Source organism: Brassica napus, chromosome C1, assembly GCF_020379485.1.
Source record: "Brassica napus cultivar Da-Ae chromosome C1, Da-Ae, whole genome shotgun sequence".
Taxonomy (NCBI): Eukaryota; Viridiplantae; Streptophyta; class Magnoliopsida; order Brassicales; family Brassicaceae; genus Brassica; species Brassica napus.
Genome location: NC_063444.1, coordinates 44,183,313 through 44,208,121, shown reverse-complemented (window position 1 = coordinate 44,208,121; position 24,809 = coordinate 44,183,313). Strand labels below are relative to the sequence as shown.

The window sequence follows — 24,809 nt, the reverse complement described above, 5'->3', positions numbered from 1 at the left end:
AATAAATTTACTTAATATTTAATATTTCTCAAAATTTAACATTAAAATAAAATAAAATATAAAATAAGAATTAATATTAAAAATACAAGACTTTCAAACAATTATAAGTAAATTAATTCAACTCATGGTTTTCAAAGTTTATGCTATATACTATTGAAAATATTCAAAAATAAAATATACTATGTATGAGGCTATAAGTCACTGAGAGTATACACAAAGGATTAGAAAAAAAACAATCAAAATATGAAAAATCATAATTATAGTTTACTATTTTTAAAATGGTAAAATTTCCAAAATTGATAACACAAAATGGAATTCAACATCAAATAAGGTAAACTAATAAATAAATCATTAAAATTAAATTGATTCATAGATATAGATACAATATTTTTCCTTCCAGGAACACAAATAAAAATATAACTCTTTAAAATAAAATCTCAAAAGTGTATTTTCAACATAAATTATAAATCAATATCAAATATGTTTTCTTTTATAATATCCAAATCGAAAAACCAAACATAATCTTCATGAACAAGGAATGCGTCAAGAATATAGGACTTGAAGTTTATGAACAATAATAGTGAATGAGAAATATTACAAAAAAAAATGTAAAACATTCGCGACAGAAAGTAGGCATACAAAGCCGAAGATAAAATCCAATAAAGAAAAAATGTATCACACAAAAAATTGGATAGAGTAGAGAATAATTCCAATATAAGAAAAATATTTCAAATTTACATTCTCTCTCTCAAAGATGTTAAGTAAGAGAGCAGAGATAGAGAGAGGGAATCGCAAGCCATAATTCATTTATGCGTTTCAAAATATTTTTAATCAATCAAAAAACTAACGAATTTATTTATCCATTAAAATTTTAAATATTAATCAACATTATTATTTTATGCTTGTACAAATATTTGTTTAGTCAGTTACAGTCAAAATCTTCATAGAAACTAAACAAATAAGCTATAGTGAAATAAATCTAACATGATGTGATCTACAATATTTTTTAAAACAATTGTTATTAAAGCAAACTAAATGATGAATTCTTATAATCATTAGTCAGGTCCACCTATTATAACATATAAAGTTTAAGATTCTCTCTGTTGAGTTATGTTGAAGAAAATATCTAAAGAACAATGTTTACAAGTTAGATAAAAAAAATAAAGAGTCTAAGAAAGCATGTCAAATAAATTAGTTAAATTTTTTAATAAAATTATAAAGACGACAAACAATAAATTAGAATGAAGGATAACATAAAGAATGATAGAAAAAATAATCAATATGAATTTATCATCAAAAAACTAAAAACATACAAATTTACAAACTTATAACATTTTAAAAAATCTCAAGATTAAAATGAGTATGCTATCTAAGACGTTCGTTATCTTATCACCAGCATTTAGCAACTAGAAATATATTTATTTTATCAAATTATATAATAGTTTATAAAAGATCTTAAAAATATTCATGGAAACTCCGAAACAAACATATATTATCTATCATACCAAAATAATATTTTTCATATAAAAAAGTAAATTATGATATATTGTAATGCTATACAACTAAATAATTAGTCATATTGATTATATATTTTTATATATCATACATAAATTATATTCCGCGCGTAGCGCATGCCGACCCTAGTATTACATATACTGTACATATGGATGACTGACGTGAGTAGATCATTATCAATGGAAATTTCTTTGGTAATTGAATATATATTAATATATGTACAATAATATCGATCAGTTTGAAATATGAAATCTTTTAAATTTTGATACGCGCATGCCGACCCTAGTATTACATATACTGTACATATGGATGACTGACGTGAGTAGATCATTATCAATGGAAATTTCCTTTGTAATTGAATATATATTAATATATGTACAATAATATCGATCCGTTTGAAATATGAAGTCTGTTAAATTTCGAAAAAATGAAGTCTTTTATTTTGAATTTTGTGTCATAGAACTTTTGAGAAAGCAGAGAAAACTCGTGTTGGTCAGAGAGTCTCAGGAAACACTGGACCATATACAATCAGCATTTTCACAATTTTTCAAACATTAAATACTAAATTAAATAGATTGAAAATGTATGATGTGGCGTATATAATATTAATTTGCTTCATTTAAACTGAATAAAGAAAAAAGTGATGGGAAGTGAGAATTGTTTTTAAAAAAAACCAGATTATTACATCTTCAGCAATGCCATTGATTGTTGGGATTTTATTACACCCAAATTATTTAATATCAATTATTTTATACCAAATATTTTTTTTTGTAAAACAAATTATATCAAAATTTATAATTTTATGTTTAAGCAGTAGAAATTTGGTTCATTTGATTTGTGATAGAAAAAATAATTTTTGCTCTAATATTATCATTACATTGCAAGAATTTTTTTTTTTATCATGGATGTGTCAAAAAATAAACTACAATTTATTTAACTTTTAATAATTATGATTTAAAAGAAAACATTTTCAGGTTTTTTTGTTCACAAATGCAATTATAAATAATATGAGATAAAAAATGATATAGTAGAATGTTTAATTTTATTACATATATTGTAAGTTGTACTATTTAATATATTACTAAATTAATTAAAAAAATGTTTTGAATATTATGTAAAGAAAATAGCCTCAGACCCAATTGTCCCCTTTATAAACACTAGTTTCCTAGTTTTGAAGCTGTACAATGGTTGTAATTATTAAATACCCTAATTTACATTATTTAACATTTTCATTATTTTTTTCTTTAGATAATATTCATAACAGTTTTTTTTATATTAACTAGGTAGTTGCCTGCGAATTCGCGGATATAAATAATGTATGAAATTATATATTATGTATACAGTGTCATATAGTTTGAACATTAAAAATATAACTGTTAACTTCAAATAATTTGAAAATTAGTTATAAAATTTCAATAAATTTGATGTAAAAATAACTGATGAATATTTAGTTATAACAAATGCTTGTGAAATTATATATATAATTATCACATTAACTTCACCAACACATATTATGCATCTTCTTCGGTCTCTTCTTATTTTTCTCATTATCGTTTCGTTTTTTTATTAAAGTTTTGCTAATTGTTTCCTAAATTTTACATACTTTTTGCCCAATATTTTTTTCTCTCTAAATAGTAATATAAAACATACAATCAATAAACCAAAAATCCATCATAGAATTCTATTCAGTCATAAAATTATTCTTTTCAATCATAACATTACCTTATTCACTATATTATTTGACTTAAATGCAAAACATGTTTTAAATCAAAATTCTCGCATGTCCGTTAAATATAATTCATCCAATCTTCAAAACCTAATTATTTATAAAGCATATATGGACATTATAAGAGATTATTTAGTGTTATTAGATACTACTATATTTTTATATGAATATGAAATCATTATATCGATTTCTATAAATTGTTTTTTATTCATTATTTTATGTAGTATATAAATATAAAAAGAATTGATCAAACATTATTACACTTTCTATAACTTTGAAAATTAGCTACCATTAATTATTCTTTGTAATATCATTTAGGTTATTTGGCAAGTGATAATAATTACTTTTAGACTTATCTTTTATTTTAGATCTAATTAAAATAATTAAGAATTATAAAAAGTTTCGTTCATTATATTATTTAGTTTATAAAAATAAAAAATAAGTTATCAAATGTTATTATTATTTATATAATTTGAACAATTAGTTCCATAAATCATTATTTGTAATATAATTTAGATTATTTGGCAAGTGATATTAATTGGTTCTAGATTTATTTTTTTAATTTAAATCTAAACTAAAATAAATAATACCTAAGAATCGATGTCTTCTTGATTCGTTGAGAACTCTCAAGTTCTTCTAGCCGTAACAAGGAAATAAAGAGTTTCAAACCTCTCTTTTATAAATCAATCAGTAAACTGAATACAAATGTAAGCCTAAATGGCTATATATAAAAGAAACCATAAAAACCCTAAATCAATAAAAATAATTATCCTATTTTAATAAATCAAATAATTAAAATATTTAAGAATATTTTCCAAATATTCTAGCTGCATCATTAGTTCCCTTTAACGAAACTTCAGTACTTCTATGAATAAATTGATCTCGTAACCGGTTTGCTAAGTGTACGAATGGTGACCAAAGAATGACGAAAAATAATGCATTCCGTAACATTTCTAAAAAAAAATCACCATTCACGTAATGTTGTAATCAGGAACAGCGTATTACTATCTATTACAAAACTTCCCAGTAATGGAAGCATAAATGAACCAATTGAGATTGAAGTTCAACGACATTCTTAAGCTAAGAATTATTTGGGAGCAAATTCATGTTATCAAAGTTCAAGAGAATTCACAAAACAAGGGTTACAAAACCCGACAATGACGTTAACAAGGTTTTGTGTTTTTTTTTCCCTTTTTTGGCAATAACTACTATTTTTTTCATCTTTTTTTCCTTTTTTTTCAAAAACATGTAGCAACCTATTATTGGAGGGAGGGTGAACCCAAGAAAAACACTAAACTTTATATTTTTTCAGTTGTGGCCTATGCAATTGTCAATAGCATCTGCATACTGCTATAAAACGAGTCAAGTGACAAAAAATAAATAATGATATACAAAAGTTTCTCACAAAATAATACTAATAAACAAAAAAGACATAGTAAGAAAAAAATTAGAGTAGAAGTTGACAATAGTCATTTGAATTTTTTTTTTAGAAAATGGTGAAGTTCTTTTAATTACTTGTCATTTTTAATTGATACTATTATTTTAAAAATATTAATTTTTAATCAAATAATTGAATTATGGGCTTTTTGCAAAAGTGACTCAAAACTTGGAGTCAAACAGAAAACTAACCTTTTCTTTTGACTCCTTTTTTTTTGAGATTTTAACCCCACACCTGCATTTTATCTACGAAAATGCCATTAACATTTTTTTTTTTTTTTTTTCAAAAATGGCTTCTTTACTGTCTCAACCTCATCTTCTTCAAGTATTTACAATATTGCCACTGCAATGAATAGTGGCAACAACCTTGTACGAACTGTTTGGAGCTTTTATTGCCCTTTAATGCACGTAAATCTCTTTACACTCTCTCTGTTTCAATTGTTATGAACTAAAAACAACATTTCTTTCACTTTCTCTCTATATTCATCCAAAAAACTCAAGCTTTTGATTCAAAATATGGGCTATGGTTGACAGAGCCATATTTCTTTCGTTTTGACTTACGGTTGCTTTCGTTTGAGGTTCTGGGTGGTTGGAGAAGACCTTGTGTGCAAACAAAGTCATCTCACCTAGTTTAAGGTACGAATTTGAATTTTTTTTCAAGATCTGTTCGCGTAGAAGACTTACTAGTAAGTCATCTGTATGTAGAAGACTTACTGATGAGTCTTCTGGTCAAACGGACGACTTAAATTAAGTCGTCCAGCTTTGTTTGTTAAAAAAAACACTCCAGACGACTTATATATACGTCGTCTACGAGAAACGGGCTAGTTTTGCATTTGACCGAATCGTGTCAGATCTTTGACTATTTCTGGACGACTTATAATTCAGTCGTCTCTGGGAAAGTTAAAATTTCAATATTTTATGAAAACTTGACGACTTACGTGTAAGTCGTCCTAGGTTAGTTTTGTAATTGAAAAATAAAACTTCATAATTTAACTTTAACCAGACGACTTAATATAAAGTCGTCCCTCCAGAAGACTTAATTTAAAGTCGTCCGGGGAAAGCGAAGTCGTCCAGAATTTTTCCCAATTTTCTGGTCAAACCTTGCTTATCCCGGACGACCTTAAATTAAGTCGTTTAGCTGGACGACTTTCATCTAAGTCGTCTGGAGAAAGTTAAATTTCAAGTTTTATTTTTCAATTACAAAACTAACCTAGGACGACTTACACGTAAGTCGTCAAGTTTTCATAAAATATTGAAATTTTAACTTTCCTAGAGACGACTGAATTATAAGTCGTCCAGAAATAGTCAAAGATCTGACACGATTCGGTCAAATGCAAAACTAGCCCGTTTCTCGTAGACGACTTATATATAAGTCGTCTGAAGTTTTTTTTTTAACAAACAAAGCCGGACGACTTAGAATTAAGTCGTCCCTTTTAATTTTCAATTGCAAAAGTGACCTCTTTAGACGACTTACCTTTAAGTCTTCTGGACGACTTAATGCTAAGTCGTCTGCGGCAATGTTTATTGAACTTCTTCATTTTCTCTATGTTTACTAATGTGTTTTATTTTGAATATTTGTAGATGATTTTTCAGTTACATGCAGTGTATGGAGAATGGTTGTTGAGAGATTTCCGTTGGGATTTTGTGGTTGATGATCTCAAAGGAGCAAGATTGTTTTTATTGAATGAAGATTCAACACATGCTGAACTTGTTGCAATGGCTCAAGAAGATTATAACCTGGACATGAGAACAGTGAGTGTGGAGATTAGCTACTCATTACCAGCAGAAATGATGATGGCTCCAGGCAGTCTTCCCATTCATGTTACAAGTGATAGACAAGTTCGAAACTTGCTGGAGATACTCAAAACCCATAGAGTATGTCTTTGTGTATCAAGCCGCAGCAAGGTCGAAATGGTTTCAGAGAAAAGGGATATTGATGAAGCTGGTGAATGGGAAAAAGATGTTGGTGATAATGATGAAGCTGGTGAATGGGAAGAAGATGTTGGTGATGATGATGAAGCTGGTGAATGGGAAGAAGATGTTGGTGATGATGATGAAGCTGATGAATGTTTTGAAGATGTTGGTGATAATGAGGAGGAGGAAAATGGGGAGGAGGATGCTGATAATTCTATTGTTGGTGAAACGGATCAGAATGGTGGGGATTACAGTCTTTATGGAAAGGTTCCAGATGAGGACGAGGAAGATGATGATAATATTTGTTTTGAAGAAATCCAAAAGACTTATGCTAAGACAAATGCTATTGAAGGAGGAAAATCGAATGGTACCAGTATCTATGTCAACCAGAGTTTTGTTAGCAAGGGTGCACTGCTTTCAGAGCTGCGGTTGGCAGCAGTGAGGGGTAAGTTTTCTTTCAGATTATACAAATCAACGAAAACTCTCGTTGTGGCAACATGTCCGGTTAGCTATTGTGGATGGAAGGTCAGAGCGAGTGTCAAACATGGGACAAACACGTTTTGGGTAACAAAGTATGTGGAAAAACATTTATGCTCAGCGGGAGACCGAATCGCTCAGCGGAGACACTGTACTCCGAAGTATGTAGGTAGTCTTTTCATTGATCGTGTTGGAATCATTGATGGGATAACTCCGCAGCATATCACTGATGCAATGAGGAACATGTTTGGCATGGCGCTTGATTACACCACTTCATACAGAGCACTGTTATATGCACAAAGATTGGTGAGAGGATCAGCAGAAGAAGGGTATTCGCGTCTGGCATCATATCTCGAGCAAATCTCCATTGCAAATCCTGATTCTATCACGGCGATAGAACTTGATTCTATGAAAAGATTTAAGTATCTATTTCTCTCTTTTGGAGCTTCTATCAAAGGTTTTAAGTATCAGAGAAGGGTCATTGTGGTGGATGGAACTCACCTAAGTGGAAAGTATGGAGGAACTATGTTAGTTGCAGCCGCACAAGATGGCAATTTTCAGATATTCCCATTGGCTTTTGGGATCGTGGATGAGGAAGATATACCTTCTTGGGAATGGTTTTTCACAAAATTGGCTAGTTGTATATCTCATGACAAGCCTCTGGTGATAGTCTCCGACCGGCACAAGGCCATTAAAAGTGCGTGTGATAAGGTGTTTCCTTGGGCAACCCGAGGAATATGTTATTATCACCTTCAAGATAACATTGTCAAAAAGTTTAAAGGGAAACATCTCATGTACTTGGTGAAAGGGGCTGCTTATGCTCACACGGTTTACGATTTTGACCGGTACATGGCTGAGATACGGAGTGCAAACCCGGAACTTGCAACGTATTTGGAGAAAGCCGACGTCAGGCTATGGTCAAGGGTTTATTGTAAGGGGAACAGGTTCAACATAAAAACAAGCAACATTGCTGAATCTATTAATTCCGCACTGAAGCGAGCAAGAGGATTTCCGATTACGTTCCTGCTGGAGTTCATAAGGCAGAAGTTAGGAAAATGGTATTGGAAAAGGAGACAAGATGCTTTGAGTCTCACAACTGAACATAGCGGGGGTGTTGAATACTTGCTTGCTGTTCGAGAAGAGATAGCGGGTACGATGACGGTCGAACCAATTGATGGATGGCATTTCTTTGTCAAAGGTGGCAAAATGGACTGTGTGGTTGATTTGGAACATGCAAAGTGTGATTGTGGTGTCTATGGAGTGGAGAAAATACCTTGCTCTCATGCTATAGCTGCTGGAATACATGCTGGTTTGCATATCTCCACACTTGTATGTCCACTGTACTCAAAGAATTATCTGTATGCAGGATACTCAGAGAATATATATCCTATCGTGTCACAACATATTGAGGAACGAGAATGCTTTCCTCCAGAACTAAAGCGTGGTCGGGGGAGACCGAAGAAATCAAGATGGCAATCTTGGTTGGAGCTATCTAGGATGAGAGGACACAAACCCAGGAAGAAACACAGGGCACGGAGATGCTCAAACTGCAAGGAAACTGGCCATACGAAACCACAATGTACACAACCAGTTGACTAGTTGTCCAGACGACCTAAATTTAAGTCGTCCAGTCTTGATTACCCGTCCAGACGACTAAATGTTTAGTCGTCCAGTGTATTTTATTTTTAGACGACCTTCTACTAAGTCGTCTAGTGTATTTTATTTTTAGACGACCTTCTACTAAGTCGTCCAGTGTATTTTATTTTTAGACTACCTTCAAGTGTATTTTATTTTTAGACTACCTTCTACTATCCCTTCAAGTCGTCCAAACCTTCTAGACGACTTATTTGTAAGTCGTCCAGTTGGAAAACCTTCCAGACGACTTATAATAAGTCGTCCAAACCTTCTAGACGACTTATTTGTAAGTCGTCCAGTTGGAAAACCTTCCAGACGACTTATTTGTAAGTCGTCCAGTTGGAAAACCTTCCAGACGACTTATAATAAGTCGTCCAAACCTTCTAGACGACTTATTTGTAAGTCGTCCAGTTGGAAAACCTTCCAGACGACTTATTTCTTCCAGACAACTTATATCATGTTCAAATACAAAAATCATGTTAAAAAATCATGTTCAAATACAAAAATCATGTTAAAAAATCATGTTCAAATACAAAAATCATGTTAAAAAATCATGTTCAAATACAAATCTAATCATACATGCCTACGAACTTATCAACATCCACATTTTCTTTCAGATGCTGATCAACAAGCTCCTTCCATATATCCACCGCCATATTATCCCTCATTTTCTTCGCGTTGCACCTAGCAAAGTCTTTAGGGTCAAAGGAGCCCCCGAGCGCATGACATTCAATGTACTCTTCAGTGCTGCTATTATCTGATCAGTAGTTGGCCCAGCTTCCAGATGAACTCCCAGCATCCCCCAGAAAGAAACCATCTCTGGGGTAACGTCACATTTTGGTGTCTCAAGGTCCTCGATGTACTCGCAGTTTAGACCAGTGAGGTTTTCAAACTCTAACAGTGAAAACCTCAAAGGTTCTGGACCAACGAGAGACCACATCTCATACTTCTTCTTAATGTCCAGCTTGAAACTGAGCATGTAGTGAACCAGCCTTGAAGCCCAACCAAATCCCTGCTCCTTGAACTTGATGAAAACTCCCAAACTCGACTCCTTGAGCTCTTCAAATTCGTCATCAGTAAGAGCTTTCCTAAGAGCAGTATGCAACTTGCTGTTATCCGTATGATACGAAATGCTATTGTGGGCTTCTGGCTCTTCCCCTGATGTGTATAACCTACGGGGGAGTTCTGGAATATCCATCCTTTTTGTCTGCAAAATAATCAAAGACAACAATATAAGTCCAGACGACTTAGTAGACGACTTATAATTAAGTCGTCTGGAAAGTCTTCCAAATGGACGACTTATATTTAAGTCATCTACTAAGTCATCCAGTTGGAAGACAAAGCCGGACGACTTAAATTACTTACAAGTCTTCCAGTCGCAGAAGGAGTTGGAGTACTCGTCATTGCGGTTATAGATCTGAAAAAATAAACGTGAAACGGTGAGAATGAGTAAATTGATAGAGACAACGTTTTATGTTCATCTTTTCCTCGAGATTGATGACTTAGCGGCGTTAGGGTTTACAGAGAAACGGCGCTAAGGTTTACAGAGAAGAAGCGGCGGCGCTAGGGTTTAGAAGAAGCGGCGGCGCTAGTGTTTAGAGGAAGCGGCGGTGAGAACGTTGGTGACCACGGTGGCGAGGGCGACGGTTTGTTCGGAAATAGTGGAAGCGGCGGCGCTAGGGTTTAGAGGAATCGGCGGCGCTAGGGTTTAGAGGAATCGGCGGCGCTAGGGTTAGAAGAAGCTGCGGCGACAACGGTGAGAATGAAGTGAGATAGATAGCCGACGTTGAGAACGATGGTTTGTTCGGAAATCGTGGGAATTCGAAATCGCCTTTGAGAGAGAACTGTTAGGGTTTTGAGAGAGAACTGTTAGGGTTTCTGAATTTCGCGAAAAATGAAACAAAAAAAAAATCACCTTATATATTGGGTAAATAATCCGGTTAGCTTTAAAAGTACATTGGTAAACTTTAAGGTTTGGTCCGGTTTAGACGACTTATTCTGGCTGATAATGTACAACAGACGACTTAATATTTAGTCGTCTGTTTTCAGACGACAAAATATTAAGTCGTCCTAGACCCTAAAATGAACCCCTAAACTAAAATGACTAGATTAACTAACTAACCACGTTATAAAATCAAATTATACTTAAATAGTGTTTACTATACACAGAAATGAACACGGATAAGTAATTTTAAAAATTTTCAAAAACGGTTTTAATGCTTTCCAAAATCTAACCCTAAGAACACATACAATACTACAACATATGTTGATGAAACATAAACTAAAGAATATCATGACTCACTACTTTCACTCATCTATGCTGAAAACAATTGAAATTTGTTATATCTTAATTTATACCTCCTAAGACATATGTTAATTACATAATTCCCATTTTTCACTTATCAAAATATTTTTTACAAAATTTTTAAATTATGTTTAAGACTAACTGTCCAGACGACTTTCAGTTAAGTCGTCTGGACGACTTATTTTCAAGTCGTCTAAACAGACGACTTGCGAGGGGTAGAAACGTAAAAAAAATTCCGTTTTTTTGTTTGGTCACAAGGGGATAGTTGTAATTTCAATAGCCTTTTAAGTTACTTTTGCGTTTGACCCAAGTTGGGGTATTGTTTTGGGTTTGACTCCAAGTTTTGAGTCACACTTGGCAATTCTCCCTTGAATTATTTGTAAATATTAATATTTTAATACCAAGAGATACCTTTGAAATAGTCACTCATGCTGCAATCAGCTAGAAATGGGAAAAAAAAACAAATTTATTAGAGGAATAAAACATTATTTTGGGGCTCACATCTCTCACAGACTCTTTTCTATCTATGAACAGACTCAACCTCTCTCACCTGATATAACCAACAAACAAAGTCTGTAACAAAACAAGACCAAGAAAAACAAGACAAGAACCACAACTAGTTGAACACATGTCTTAACCACAATCAACAACCTCATTAGTTCAATTAAGTGAACTAAGAAACTGAACCCAAATATGTTCAGCTCTCTTGGTCGTCTCAAGAGCGAACTCCTCAGCAGCTTGTTCGTCCTTCGCCTTACGCACAGCCACATGATACTCTTCATAAGCATGAGAAGCCTCCTTAAGAAGTCTTGCTAGATTGGTCTCTGTAGATTTAAACTTTAGATCAACGTTCAGTTTCTCTGCTTCAAGCTTAACCAACAGTTTCTTGATCGCAAAGATTTTGATAGACAACGCGTCTCCCTGATGGGCAAGTGTCTTGGCGAATGCGAACTCGGCGTCCACGGATCTCTGCTTCTCCATGGCGGTTTCTTTGAGAAGCTTGGCGCGGGTTTGAGCGATGTGGACTCTCTGTGAAGCCTCGAGTCCTTCTTTAATGACGGTTTTGTATTTGGCTAGCAAAGAGATGTAACCTATTGAAGCTGAGCTGAGTACCTCGTAACGCGTACCGGCTTCTATGATCTCGTCGAAGTTGGGATGGTTTACAAGGTCACGTGCGCTTAGACCGCGTAGCTTCTTTAGGGTTTCCTTTAAGCTGTCTATGTTCTCCGATGTAGCGGATGATTCGCTTTCGGTGGAAGTGACTGTTAAAGATGAGCCAAGGACTTTGCCTACCTTTGAGGTTGTTTCTTGTCTATGGGTGTGAAAGAGATTGTTCAGTGAAGTTGTGAGGCTAGAGCTCTCTGATCCCTACCAAAGCACAAAATCAAGAAACTGATTTAGATATTAGAGTCCTACCATTGTTGTTACAAAGAAAAATATAGATAACAAACCTGGAAGTTTGATTCTTCAGCGAGTATCTCCCCTATGTTAATTGAACAATCTGTGTCAATCTTAAGACCATCTGTGCCTTTGTTAAAACAACCACACACACCATCTGCAAGAAACACAAATAGAGAGAAAACATTTTAAAATAGCTCTCTTGTGTGTTTCTTTGGTTTAGAAAGATTCAAAGCTAACCTGTAGACTTTAGAAGACCGCTAAAGCCAGCTGTAGAAAATAAACATATGAACATTGAGATCAAGTTCAATTTAGAGAAATGTGTTTGTGAGAATCTTTGTAGTACTTACAGTTGGATCCACCAGAAGTTTTCTGAACTGTACTTATGGTTGATGAACTCTTTGCAGCTGCTGCTGTGACAACACATGTAAGAGCTGTCTTAGACCAAAAGAAGCTAAAAGATGGAAACATGACATAAACAGAAGAAGTGGTTTCTTACAGTATTTTCCAGAAGCCTTTGCACTTGCAGCTGCTTCATATTCGCGTTCGATTTCTTCCAACATGCTGCTTCTCTGAGTTTCAGCTGTTAACAAAAAAAAGGGAAAAAATGTTTTATAATTTATTTTAGAAGGCTTTAAGAGGAACAAAGGTATCAAACTCTTAGTACCTTGATCTTTATAAGTCTTTTCTACATGGCCCTTAGTTGCAGCTGAAACATGGAATATGAAAAAGAATACATAAGAAAACTCTTTCTACAACATTCTGATTTGAATTCATATACTTGTCAAGACTTATTGCACCAAGTTTTCTTCATATTCAGAGAGAGTTATGTGTTGAAGTACCTTCAAACTCGCGTTCAATAGCATCAAGCATACTTTTTCTACTTGCAGCTGCAACAAAACGTGGAAACAAAAATCTGATTCAGTATACATTATAAAAAAAATTTGGAACATATATCTTTTACAGCTACAAGAGGGAAGAATATTTTTACAGTGTTCATCATGATCCTTGCCTTGAGTTGAATCACTAGCCTTTCCCTCTCCAAGACCTTTTGTAGCAGCTGCAAGTAAGAACAAATAACTTATGTACTTGATCTTTTTTGAAGAAGAAACATTCAGCAAATAAGTTTATTATGTGAAAGTAACCTTCAAACTCGAGTTCGATAGCTTCAAGCATGCTATTTCTCCTTGCATCTGTAACAAAAAACATCAACCATTCTTCAGAATACTATGGAAGATGCAAAGTGATCATAAAAAGTAGTTAGAACAATTCATTACTTTCTTCACTATCTCCTTCAGTGGAATCTTCAAGGTTTAGTTTCTTAAGACTACTTGTAGCAGCTGCAAAGTAGTTTGGGTAAAACAGAGGAAATGGTTCAAAATTTGATCTAAGAACGACAAGAGGTTTAACATGGATAATGAATATGATGATAGTACCTTCAAATTCACGCTCAATCTCATCCAACATACTTTGCCTCTTTGCAGCTGATAACAAAGACATGCATGAGACTAAACCTCCAAGAAAGGTAAAGGAACTTCTAAAAGGTTAAATGGTGATATTATTTTACATTGGTCTCCCTCATCTTTGTTATCAGCGAGATCATCAAGCTGTTTAAAGCTATCGGTAACGGCTGCAAGAGAGGAAACACTCTTTAAGAACTTCTTGAAACCAAGAGAGAGAGAGAGTAAAAGAATCTCTATGCGTGTGATGATTATTAAGTCACATTACCTTCAAACTCACGTTCAATTGCATCTAGCATACTCTGTCTCCTGGCAGCTGTGAAAAGACATAACATATATCTATCTCAGAAAACTGAATGAGGGACAAGAAGGTATCAAAGTAGAGATGAGAGTTTCTTACCTTGTTCTTTGTCATCATCTTGGACAGTGTGAGCATTAATCTTTAGCTGTTTAAGACCACTTGTAGCAGCTGCAAGTAGAAGAAGATGTAAACATAATCGTTAATCTAAGAAGTCTCACCACAAAGAATGTGAATCAATTAGTAGGAGTATGTCAAGATACCTTCAAACTCACGCTCAATCTCATCTAGCATGCTTGTTCTAGTTGCAGCTAATAAGAAGACAAATGAGATCTATGAGTCCTCTAGTTAAATATGTAGGTATCATGAGAATAGAGGGAGAGCAAATATTACAGTGTGATTCATCATCCGTGCTTGAAGTGGAGTGCCTTAGTTCTTCAAGACCTTTTGTAGCTTCTGCAAAACAGAGGACAAAACAAAGTCTAAGATGGTTTTGTAAAGGTAAAATGAAGTGACCTAACAAAACACTAGTTATGGTTAAGTATTAAGATACCTTCAAACTCTCTTTCGATCTCTTCTAGCATCTTCTGTCTCTTTGCAGCTATAACAAACACACAAAGCCTGACTCAGTAATACAGTAAATAAAGACATTGCATCTAACAAAGTAACAATGCGAGAGAGTTTTGAACCATGTTCTGCATCGCTGACACCAGTTAAATCATCAGCCTTTAGTTGTTCAAGACCTTTTGTAGCAGCTTCAATTTGGAAATGAAACTAATTATTAGTTAACTAAGTACTTAATTAAACAAATATTATATTTTTAATGTTAAAATACCTTCAAAATCACGTTCAATCTCGTCAATCATGCTTTGTCTCATTGCAGCTGTAACACAAGAATAGAAAACTTGGAATTAGAATATAGAAGAAGAACCAAATGATTGGTAACAAGTACTAGAGGAAGAATGTGTGTTTTTACATTGTTCATCATCTATTCCTTGAGTGGAACCGTCAATCTTGAGTTTTTCAAATCCAGCTACAGCAGCTGTAAGTAATTATGAGGTAATGAAACAAAGACATAAACCAAAAGTCAGTATGAATCTATCAATAACATTGGTTTCAAGAACTAATGTGAAGTTAGACAGAAACATCTAAAAGTACCTTCAAACTCGCGTTCAATCTCCTCCATCATTTTCTTCCTCTGAGCAGCTAAAATTACAAAGACAGCATAGTTAACACTCATTTAGCAAAAGGGTACTAGATGAATATGGAGATTTTTTGTTTTTTTTGTTTTTTCAAACCTAGTTCTTCATCATCCTTGGATTCATCAACTTTGTTGATACCGTCAGATCCAGCCTTTTCAAGTTCATCGATATGTGCTGTTATCAAGAAACAAACAAACCATTCATGTCAAGACTTTGATCCAAACATAATCAACTTTTAAGAAAAACAGATCAAAACAGAGGAAACTTCTTGACTTGCCTTGGAACTCAAGTTCGATATGGTCCAACATACTGGAAGGTGTAACGACTTCATCAGTAACAGCTCCTAACTATAGATCCAAATCACAAGACACCAGATATTAATCAAGAGTCGCACTACTTTGCAGCAATCTTTAGATCATAGTCATCCTAAACCAAATCCAAACCCTAGCAAGCTACCTGAGACGAGGTATCAGCAGAATCTTTAAGAGTTTCCACGGATTCTTCTGATAGAGACAGAGAAATAGTCTTATTAACCGTCACTGTACTGTTTTTCTGACCACCAGCTGATTAGATCACATACACAACAAAGAGATTAATTGTCTTAGTCATAGACGGTAATTTGCAGAAAAAGAAACAAGAGAGAGAGAGAGAGAGAGAGAGGTCTTACATTGATCTTCTCCTTCGTTGCCTTGGAGAGACTTGACATTATCTGCAACAAAATATCATTTCCTATTAGTTCAAAAAAAAAATCATTTCCTTGTTATGACCTAACAAAAACTATGAGCCTCTTCAGACAATTTATCGTAATATTACCTTGGTATTCACGGTCGATTAGATCTAAATTCAAACCTGTAGTTCCTTCATCCTACACAGCAAAAGTCAATGCGTTTGAAATCAATTCAAATGGTTTTAGAGAAATAGTGTTTTGTGTATGGCGTACCTGACAAGAAACTTCATAGAAGCTTGAGAGAACAAGACAGAGAGACAAAACCAGAGCTAAGAACTTTGTTCCCATGGCGTAAGTTGTTATCGCAAAGATCAAGAGATACACTGTGTTGAAGCTTGAGAAAACACATAACAAGACTTTAAATAAAACCCAAATTAACAACTCAACGTGGTTTTCTAATTTAATAATATAAATTCACGTGGCTTTACTTTTTTTATATATTCCACGTTCCTACTGCTTACAAGTCACCGCTCTTTATTTTATCTTCAGTAGTTAACTTTGGGACTCTGTAAAACCTTCATGCAATTATGCTTATCCAATATCCACTATGTATCAATCACAGTTTTATCTTAGGCTAACATTATTTTCTTTGAATATGTTTAATATCAAGGGATATGTATCCCACATTGGACAATCAATGGGATATTAAGTAATATATAAAGGGTTAGGGCCAATCCACTAATTGTCAATTGGTTTTGAATTGGAAGCCCATAATAAATCCGAATCTAACATGGTATCAGAGCCCAGATCCTAATAAGTTAAACCCCTAATTAATATTAACCCTACCCGACCGGTTATATAGGTCGTAGTTGACTCGCTCGACCGAGTATAACTGTCTTAAAAAGTTTCCGAGATTTCTGGCCGATAAGAGCCATCATCTCGAGGAGAGGTATTAAGGGATATGTATCCCACATTGGACAATCAATGGGATATTAAGTAATATATAAAGGGCTAGGGCCAATCCACTTATTGCCAATTGGTTTTGAGTTGGAAGCCCATAATAAACCCGAATCTAACATTTAACAAATTTTTAATGAACTTTTTTTGGAATAATAAGCTAAATGTTTATATTTTGAATCAAGTGCTGTTGGTTCAACTGGAAAAACACCTTAGAAAATTTTTAGAACGTAACGCACATCATAGAGTTACGCTTGAAACAAAATTAATATTACATGACGTTGTGGTCTGAACTTAGAAAAAAAGGTTTTAATTAAAATTAACATCAGAGTCTAATCGAGTCCATGTTAATCTTAATAAAAAGATAAAGTTGTCCACGTTCTGTGAACTTCTTTGCTGATGTAATTCAATAATGCGATGGTCAGTACTACTAAATCGTATCTTTTAGATAAGCACATATATTTTATATAGACTAGTCTGTCGATCAGTGTTTTACATTGTACTCATTGGCTGAGAAATGTTTACAGGTATAAGATAATATTAGCGTGCAACATGAGACCATTAAATACATTTTATATATGGAGTATATGATCATGCATATGTGACACATATGTGTCGGCCTTAACTCAACCATCAACTATATTTTTAGCAAAAAAGAACCATCATATACTTTTAAAAGAGATCATTAATTCAAAATCAGACTTCACGATCGCAAGACGTTGGCTATAATTTCTATTTTAAACATTTTTTACCAATCAACAATTTTGAGCTGATAGTATATATATGTAAGTCCTATGTTTGTGTAAAGTACCTATATGAAAGAAAAAATAACCTATAAAATATAACGATATTGTCATATTGATATGGTTGAAGTTTAATAATCTCAACTACACTCATCCCTGAGCATACAACATATCAATGTAGTAGTAGTACTGAAAGTCGAACCTCAAAAAGAGTGAATAGACATATTGTAAATGTAAATAGTAATCTAATTTAAGGTAAACAAGTTTAATCAATTCTAATAACTAGTGATAATTCAAATTAAAATGATCAAATGAACCTTGCAATAAAAGCAAGTAGACAGAGAGTTAACAAGAAGCAACTAAAACACCAAATGGGAGTTGAAGCAGATAATTTTAGAAAATGATTACCAAATAAATTCTTGGGTTTAAAGTAAATTTGAGTGACTAGATACTAATTTATGATGATTGATCAATCAATAGTAATATTTAGGTTTAAGAACAGTAATGTAGACTAATTCATTTCATTGATAATATCATACACTAATTAAATATCTAACATCCATTTATATTAATAATCACAAATCTGTTGTGTGTTAAACACAAGTCTAAGTAGTTAATTAGCACTTCATTCATTAATATTTATTGTCTTTTTGGACAAATTAATCTTTATTGTCTAAAAATACAAAACATTTATAAAATTCATTCATATGTTTCATCGAAGACAATTTGGACATAAAATGATTTACTAGCTTCTAGATTAATTAACTTCGCCTAAATTAATCTAGTATTAAGAAGATGAAGTAAATATGCAGGAGTTGAAAAAGTTGTTTTGTTGATTAAACTAAATTGTTCACAACTCAGAAAGTTATACTCATATTACTTTCAAAGCCATGATGACATGATATATCTTTAGCTTTGAATTAATAAAATAAATTTATTGAATTTAGTTTATAAGGATGATGACATTAGTCCATATATAGTCTCGATCGAAAACAAACAAATTTTATTGAAAAGTAACGATGACAAGGAATACTGAAACATAAAACAAGATAAAAAAGTGTGTAAATCAATTGAGAAGAAACAGAAGAGAGTACTTGTATCTAAGTAAGAGTGTTGAGAAACTGAACCCAAACGACATCTGCCTTCTCGATGGTCTCAAGCGAATATTCAGCAGATGCTTGCACCTCCTTCCACTCGCGCACAACCACACGATGCTTCTCGTATGCGTGAGACGATTCCTCTAGAACACTTGACAGATTCTCGACACTCTTCTGGAATTGAATCTCAACTTGTTTCTTCTCGGCCTCAAGCTTCAACACCGCCTTCTTCATTGCGAATATTTGGACGGCCAAGTTGTCTCCTTTCTGAGCCAAAGCCTTGACTAACTCGAACTCAGCGTCCACCCTTTTCTGCTTCTCTATGGCCACGTTTTCATGCAATATGACACGCTGGTGCACGGTTTTCACTCGCTGAGAGGCTTTGAATCCTTCTCTTATCACAGTCCCGTATGTGGCCAGCCTCGATATGTAGGTTACCTTAGCCCGGGTTAGTTCCTCATAGCGTGCAGCCATCGTCAGTATCTCCTCGTAATCCGAACGATGCACGAGCTCACGCACCTTTATACCAACGTACTTTTTCAAGGTCATTTTTAGCTTCGTTACCTTCTCTGATGTTTCTGTAGTAGAAACCTTTCCTATTTTTACATCTGTCGTCCATCGTCTTTTCTTATGATTATCAACAATCTCGGTCAGCGATGTTATGAGACTAGAGGTCTTTGACGAGGAGCCCTACATATCAAAGTTAACACATTTATAGTGATGTTACTAAAATAACTTCATTTTATCCCAATAAATTATTGACTATATTTCATGGAAATATTCTCCAAGCCTAAGGAGCATTACCTTGATGGATTCTTCCTTGATGATGTCATTTAAATCATACTTTGGTATAACTATAGAATCGTCTCCCTTAACACCATTATTGTCTTGGTTAATACAGCGCCATGCACCTGCATGCCCACAGCAACAAAAAATTAAGCTCTTCTGAGTTTCTTGTTTTTTTATAATGCTCTTCTGAGTTTCTTGTAACTAGGGCATTTAGAGATTGCGAAACGGATTCAGCATATTTCTTGCTTAATATTTAGGTAACAAAATTTCTTATACGACATATCCCCTAGACTATATTTGCGAAGTGATTTTGCCACGTGTTCTTTCTACAATCAATTTTACAAAACAAATATGAGATGACTACCGAAATTAATGACATGGTTTCCGGAAAAATATGACATGGATAATTTCATTTAATGTTGATTTATATTTTGGCAAACTTATTAGAATATGGTAATAATTCATATATTATATTTAATATTGATATTTTTTTTTGGTAAACTTTTTTAAAATATGGTAATAACTCATACATCATCTATAAAATAAATATATTCATATATAACATTTTAAATTTTGAAATATTATTATTTTTGTATAATTATACAATTTGTATTACTAAAGCTTTCAAAAAATTTTACAAATTTTTTAAAAATTTAACTATCTAATCGTAAGATCATTAGTTTCTTATATATCTACAAATTTTAGAAATATTGTTTAGGCTAAATTTTTTATAATTATACAATTTTATATCATTTTTATTAGTTTTATACAAATTGATTTAATATATATCAAATCTAAATATTAGTAAGAAAATATTAAAATCTAATATTTAATAAAATTTATTTTTAAATATAAGTTAAGTTTAAAAATTTAATTACTGCACATGGTGCAGGAAAACAGCTAGTAGTTGTAAAAACCTTAGTAAATTTGGGATTTCTTTCTCTCTTTTTGGAAATAAGACCATTAGGTAATCAATAATTAACGTTAAACACTACAAACACTTGAACAATAATCTTATCTTGGCGTATTCATGAAAACTCTCGGATTGCGTAGTAGACATCATACGATTCTCGTTAGGAAGAAGTTAATTTTACATAGTCTAGGGTCATTTCCTTCTCACATTTTTTATAATAATGTATGGTTTATGGTACGTCCAAATTAAAAGCTTTATGAGAGACAAACCTGACTGTCCAATTGCTAGAGATCCCAGAACCCCTGAGCCACTACTGCTTGTCTTCGACTCATACTCTAGACGACCCTCCACTGACTCTTGCTTCGACTCATACTGCTCACGACTCCCCATTGACCCATCTGAAAAAGGTAACTAATTATATACATCACGATGATCTGATAACTCTTTTAAGAACCCTTTTAAGAATAGGAAGATTATATATACCTTCATTTCTTGTTATTGTCGGTTCCTTTATCATGAACCCTCGGTTTCCCTCAGCTGTTACAATGCATGATATAAGAACTCTTTTGCAAGAGATCTAACTAGCATATAAAGAAGTAAACAAGAACACTAACTGAAGTGTATTCTTACATTCCTTTTCACCCTTGTTATAATATATTCTTCCATCATCTGTATTTTCACCCCCTGGAATTAAGAAATGAACAAATAAGCTTCAGCAAATTAAATTAAATTCGGATGTCAAAAAAAAATTAAATTAAATTCTCTAGATAAAAAGTTTTAATACAAACAAGTATTAACTATATAAAAAAACTTTATATCATCTCAAACTGTACCTTGGAATGTGTTTCCACTTGTTTCCACCTTACTCTTTTCCTCTGTGATTTCTTCTTCTTCTACAACAGTTCTGCTAGATGCCGAAGCTAGGATCGAAATGGAACATGTGAACAGTTATTAGTTGGAATAAAGCTACTTAAGCATTTCCAACTCATCTATATTTTTCCTTATATAATAGTATTTAGAGGTAAATTTACTATTTTTAAAAAAAGATATATATTACTAGTTTTCTTTCTATAAATAAAGGAATAAATAACATTCTTCTGTTTTTTTTTTACATTATAATAGAAGAATGCTATTTTAGAGGGATGTATATGAGTAAATTATACTTCTATTTTTAGACGAAAAAATAGCAAAAATACATTAGAAGTCTTGGATATTAACAATATATCACTTCATGCACCAAGAAGGGGTTCAAGATTACCTAAGAACACATATATAGATAAAGTTACCTTCTATCTGGCGTTGAAGCTCTTTCACCCTTTCCTGATTCGAAGCACCTGAATTTAACAACACATAAGAAAAATGTTACCAAAAACAACTGTGTAGAATAAAAAGAACCTCTTACCGGTTTCAGAAGCATCCATTAATTCAGCTTCAGATCCAGCATTTTTATTAAACCCTACAATCAAAAAGGACAAACCTATTAAAAACGTAACGGATCTACATGGCCTTTCTTATTCAATCTGAATAGGTAGTTCTAATCCACTATACCTTGCAATAGACGTTTGATGTCGTCCGAGCTACTCGAACCTTGACCCGCTTCATAACTACTAGCATCTTCAGACTATATATAACCGAAAGTTCACAAACCACAATTTTTTTCTTTACAAAATTAACCTGTTTACTTAAGAAATCTTAACACATGCCAAAAAAATGTACACCAAATCACCCATAAATTATTGTTTTTACCTAGAATTGAGTTATATAACTTATAAACATCAAAATAATGTTCTAGTTTACCTCGCCTTTTATTTTAACCTAGCTAGAATTGAGACGTCAAAATGTTCTATGTCCACCTCATTTTTTAACCTAGAATTGAGTCATAACATTAAAGAATGTTCTAGGTTTACCTCGGCTTCGACAGAGTGAGACACAGATGATGTCGCTTTCCCTTCGAAGGTTTGGACATTAGCTGCACCCAAACAAAACCCAAATTCAATACCGTTGCTATTTATATATCGACGTTAAGATAACAATAATATTAAGTTCGTCAAATATATAGTTTACATTCAGATTCTTGACTCTCTAACGTTCCAAATTCCCTGCTTTCGCCAACCTAAACAAAAACCAAATCCATGCATGCAAGTCAATTTTAATTCTGATCTTCATCTTATTATTCCTTCTTTAATTCTTTTGTATGGTAATAATTAGGAAAAAGGTATCTGATTGTGGCTTGCTTACCTGACAAGAAATCTCATGGAAGCTTGAGAGAACGAGACACATTGCTAGGGCCAAACCCACATTTTTCTTTCCCATCGTGGAGATTGCCATTACAGACACCAAATTAAATACACTGTTTTGATCCTTAATATTGTACTTTTTAGTTGTTTTGATGTTTGAAGCAAAACTTCTTGTGCTTTAAATAGAGCCCATGATGCAGACTAAACTAACGAGTCTTTTTATATATACACATATAATCAATTCACGAGTCTTTTTATATATTCATCAGTAACATAACGTATTATATGCTTCGTAATCAATGATGTAAATATACGCTAAGGTTTGATATCTTATGAAGTTGTTAATTGACCGGGTCATGGAGTGATGGAGCTTATTGATTTTTTATAAGTGCACTCGCTATATCATAAGTCAGGTTCAGATCTGGTCCATGTATAGACGACAAGGAAAATAAAAAATAAAAACAAGTGTTCAAATTCCTATTAAAGTTATTTACTAAACCTAAAATTTGTTTCGCGATTAAAACAATATATTATCAAAAATTATTCAAATCGTATTCGTTTGTGCGGCCGGCTTGGCACTGGACGCTAGGTTCCACGGTCCTGAGTCCAACTCTAGTTCCAACAATAAAAAGATTCAGAATTAAAAGTAAAATTCGTAAGAGAATACTATATATACACTTCTCAATAAAAGAAAATTTCTTTATTTTATTCCTTAAACAAAAAAAAATATAAATAAATAAAGCATGTGATATTGACCACAAAATTAGGTTTATATCATAAAGGTTCACATGGCCATGAAGAACAAACGAAGGAAACAAATGCATAATTTATGACACTACCGAGTTTAGGTCGTATATATTACAAGACTGTGAAATTGACATGAATAAACGAATGAATCAAATACTTAATTTATGACCATCCAGACTTGTGGTCAGATTTATAAGACAGAGAAAAGTTGACTATAAGATATAAAATTTTGAACAAACGGAGGAAACAAACACATAGTTAATGACTTCTCGGATTTGAGGTCACATATATATTAGACTGTGAAATTGACTATCATTTATTGACTTTGATTTGAAAGCGTGTTTTGCGAAACAATGAAGCATTATAATTTATAGCCGTTTGGTGTAACCCTACAAAATAATCCGGGAATACTCGGGTTTAGTTTGGAATTTATTTTAGTATTTTAGATTAAATTAAATTAATTAGTAATATAAACTTAAGAAAATTATTTCCTTGATTTTAAATCAAAATTACAAATACATTGTACAGAACCTTCTAAAAAACTATTACATAATTAAATGAGTCAAATAATGAAAATACGTACATTAAAAATGAATGTGACAATCTATCGAAAATAATAAATAATTTTTTTTTTTAAATATAATTAATTATTTGGATAACAAAGTTTATTCAGTCTCTAAATATAATAATATATAAAATCCAGTAATATCTTTATCTGAATAGTAATAATTAATATTTTGTTTTCAATGTATTTACCAAACTTTAAAAAAAAATCTATAACAGTGAATTATGTACTTACATTTTGGATTATTTAAATTATTGATTCCAAAAGAATATAATGAACTAATCTACCAGTAAATTCAAAAGTATGTACAAAAGAGAAAATAAACCCAATGTTGTAAGTGTTAAACCTAACCGAAATAATAAAAATTATATTCCATTCGCTATATGTATATATTAAATTTGAGCAAACATTTAAGAAAGAGAAAAAGACAAAAATAACAGTAAATCAAGTTTATGTTCTCAAACTAGTATTCAAGGTCAAAAGTCACAAAAATAGCACTTAATGTTTTATCAAAAGTCACAAACTTAGGATTTAGAGTTAAAGGGTGGGGTTTAGGATTTAGGGTTTAGGGTTTAGGGTTTAGAGTTTAGGGTTTAGGGTTTAGATTTTAGGGTTTAGGGTTTAGGGTTTAGGGTTTAAAGTTTAGGGTTTATGGTTTATGGTTTAGGGTTTAGGGTTTAGAGTTTAGGGTTTAGGGTTTAGAGTTGAAAAATGAGGTTTTTGGGAT

At 32.7% G+C, this 24,809-nt stretch overlaps 2 protein-coding genes across 5 annotated transcripts; both read right to left on the bottom strand.

Moving 5' to 3' along the window:
• Window positions 1-11,457: 11,457 nt before the first annotated feature.
• Window positions 11,458-16,457, bottom strand: LOC106377388 (TSA1-like protein). Of its 4 annotated transcripts, none has more exons than XM_022700435.2 (27): window positions 16,308-16,457; window positions 16,181-16,232; window positions 16,035-16,076; window positions 15,824-15,930; window positions 15,645-15,714; window positions 15,464-15,541; window positions 15,324-15,377; window positions 15,142-15,207; window positions 15,001-15,048; window positions 14,855-14,920; window positions 14,719-14,766; window positions 14,559-14,621; window positions 14,429-14,476; window positions 14,268-14,336; window positions 14,136-14,183; window positions 13,975-14,037; window positions 13,844-13,891; window positions 13,685-13,747; window positions 13,553-13,600; window positions 13,399-13,467; window positions 13,250-13,297; window positions 13,075-13,116; window positions 12,907-12,990; window positions 12,758-12,820; window positions 12,648-12,677; window positions 12,461-12,564; window positions 11,458-12,377 (listed from the first exon to the last, which is right to left on the bottom strand). In XM_022700435.2, exons 1-27 carry the CDS (start codon window positions 16,380-16,382, stop codon window positions 11,670-11,672), a joined length of 2,304 nt encoding a protein of 767 aa, XP_022556156.2. In that variant the 5' UTR covers window positions 16,383-16,457; the 3' UTR covers window positions 11,458-11,669. The 4 variants fall into 4 exon arrangements, with proteins under 4 accessions (XP_022556156.2, XP_022556157.2, XP_013673067.2 ...); XM_022700436.2 differs by having other exon boundaries at window positions 12,758-12,817; XM_013817613.3 differs by having other exon boundaries at window positions 15,324-15,371.
• A 2,266-nt stretch (window positions 16,458-18,723) lies between these two features.
• LOC106374077 (NAI2-like protein) lies at window positions 18,724-22,861 on the bottom strand. Its single transcript, XM_013814179.2, has 12 exons — window positions 22,772-22,861; window positions 22,598-22,646; window positions 22,441-22,502; window positions 22,082-22,154; window positions 21,936-21,989; window positions 21,820-21,867; window positions 21,367-21,453; window positions 21,164-21,217; window positions 21,017-21,070; window positions 20,803-20,931; window positions 19,636-19,742; window positions 18,724-19,521 (listed from the first exon to the last, which is right to left on the bottom strand). Exons 1-12 carry the CDS (start codon window positions 22,859-22,861, stop codon window positions 18,835-18,837), a joined length of 1,494 nt encoding a protein of 497 aa, XP_013669633.1. The 3' UTR covers window positions 18,724-18,834.
• Between the last annotated feature and the right edge of the window lie 1,948 nt (window positions 22,862-24,809).

Coding starts and splice junctions, on each gene's coding strand:
- LOC106377388 (XM_022700435.2), bottom strand. CDS start 16,382: ATGGGAACAAAGTTCTTAGCTCTGGTTTTGTCTCTCTGTCTTGTTCTC. Junction 14,477..14,558: donor CACGGATGATGAATCACACT/GTAATATTTGCT, acceptor TCTTCTTATTAG/CTGCAACTAGAACAAGCATG. Junction 13,601..13,684: donor TGAAGGAGATAGTGAAGAAA/GTAATGAATTGT, acceptor TTTTTGTTACAG/ATGCAAGGAGAAATAGCATG.
- LOC106374077 (XM_013814179.2), bottom strand. CDS start 22,861: ATGGCAATCTCCACGATGGGAAAGAAAAATGTGGGTTTGGCCCTAGCA. Junction 22,155..22,440: donor CTCACTCTGTCGAAGCCGAG/GTAAACCTAGAA, acceptor GGTTATATATAG/TCTGAAGATGCTAGTAGTTA. Junction 21,868..21,935: donor AATGGATGCTTCTGAAACCG/GTAAGAGGTTCT, acceptor TGTTAAATTCAG/GTGCTTCGAATCAGGAAAGG.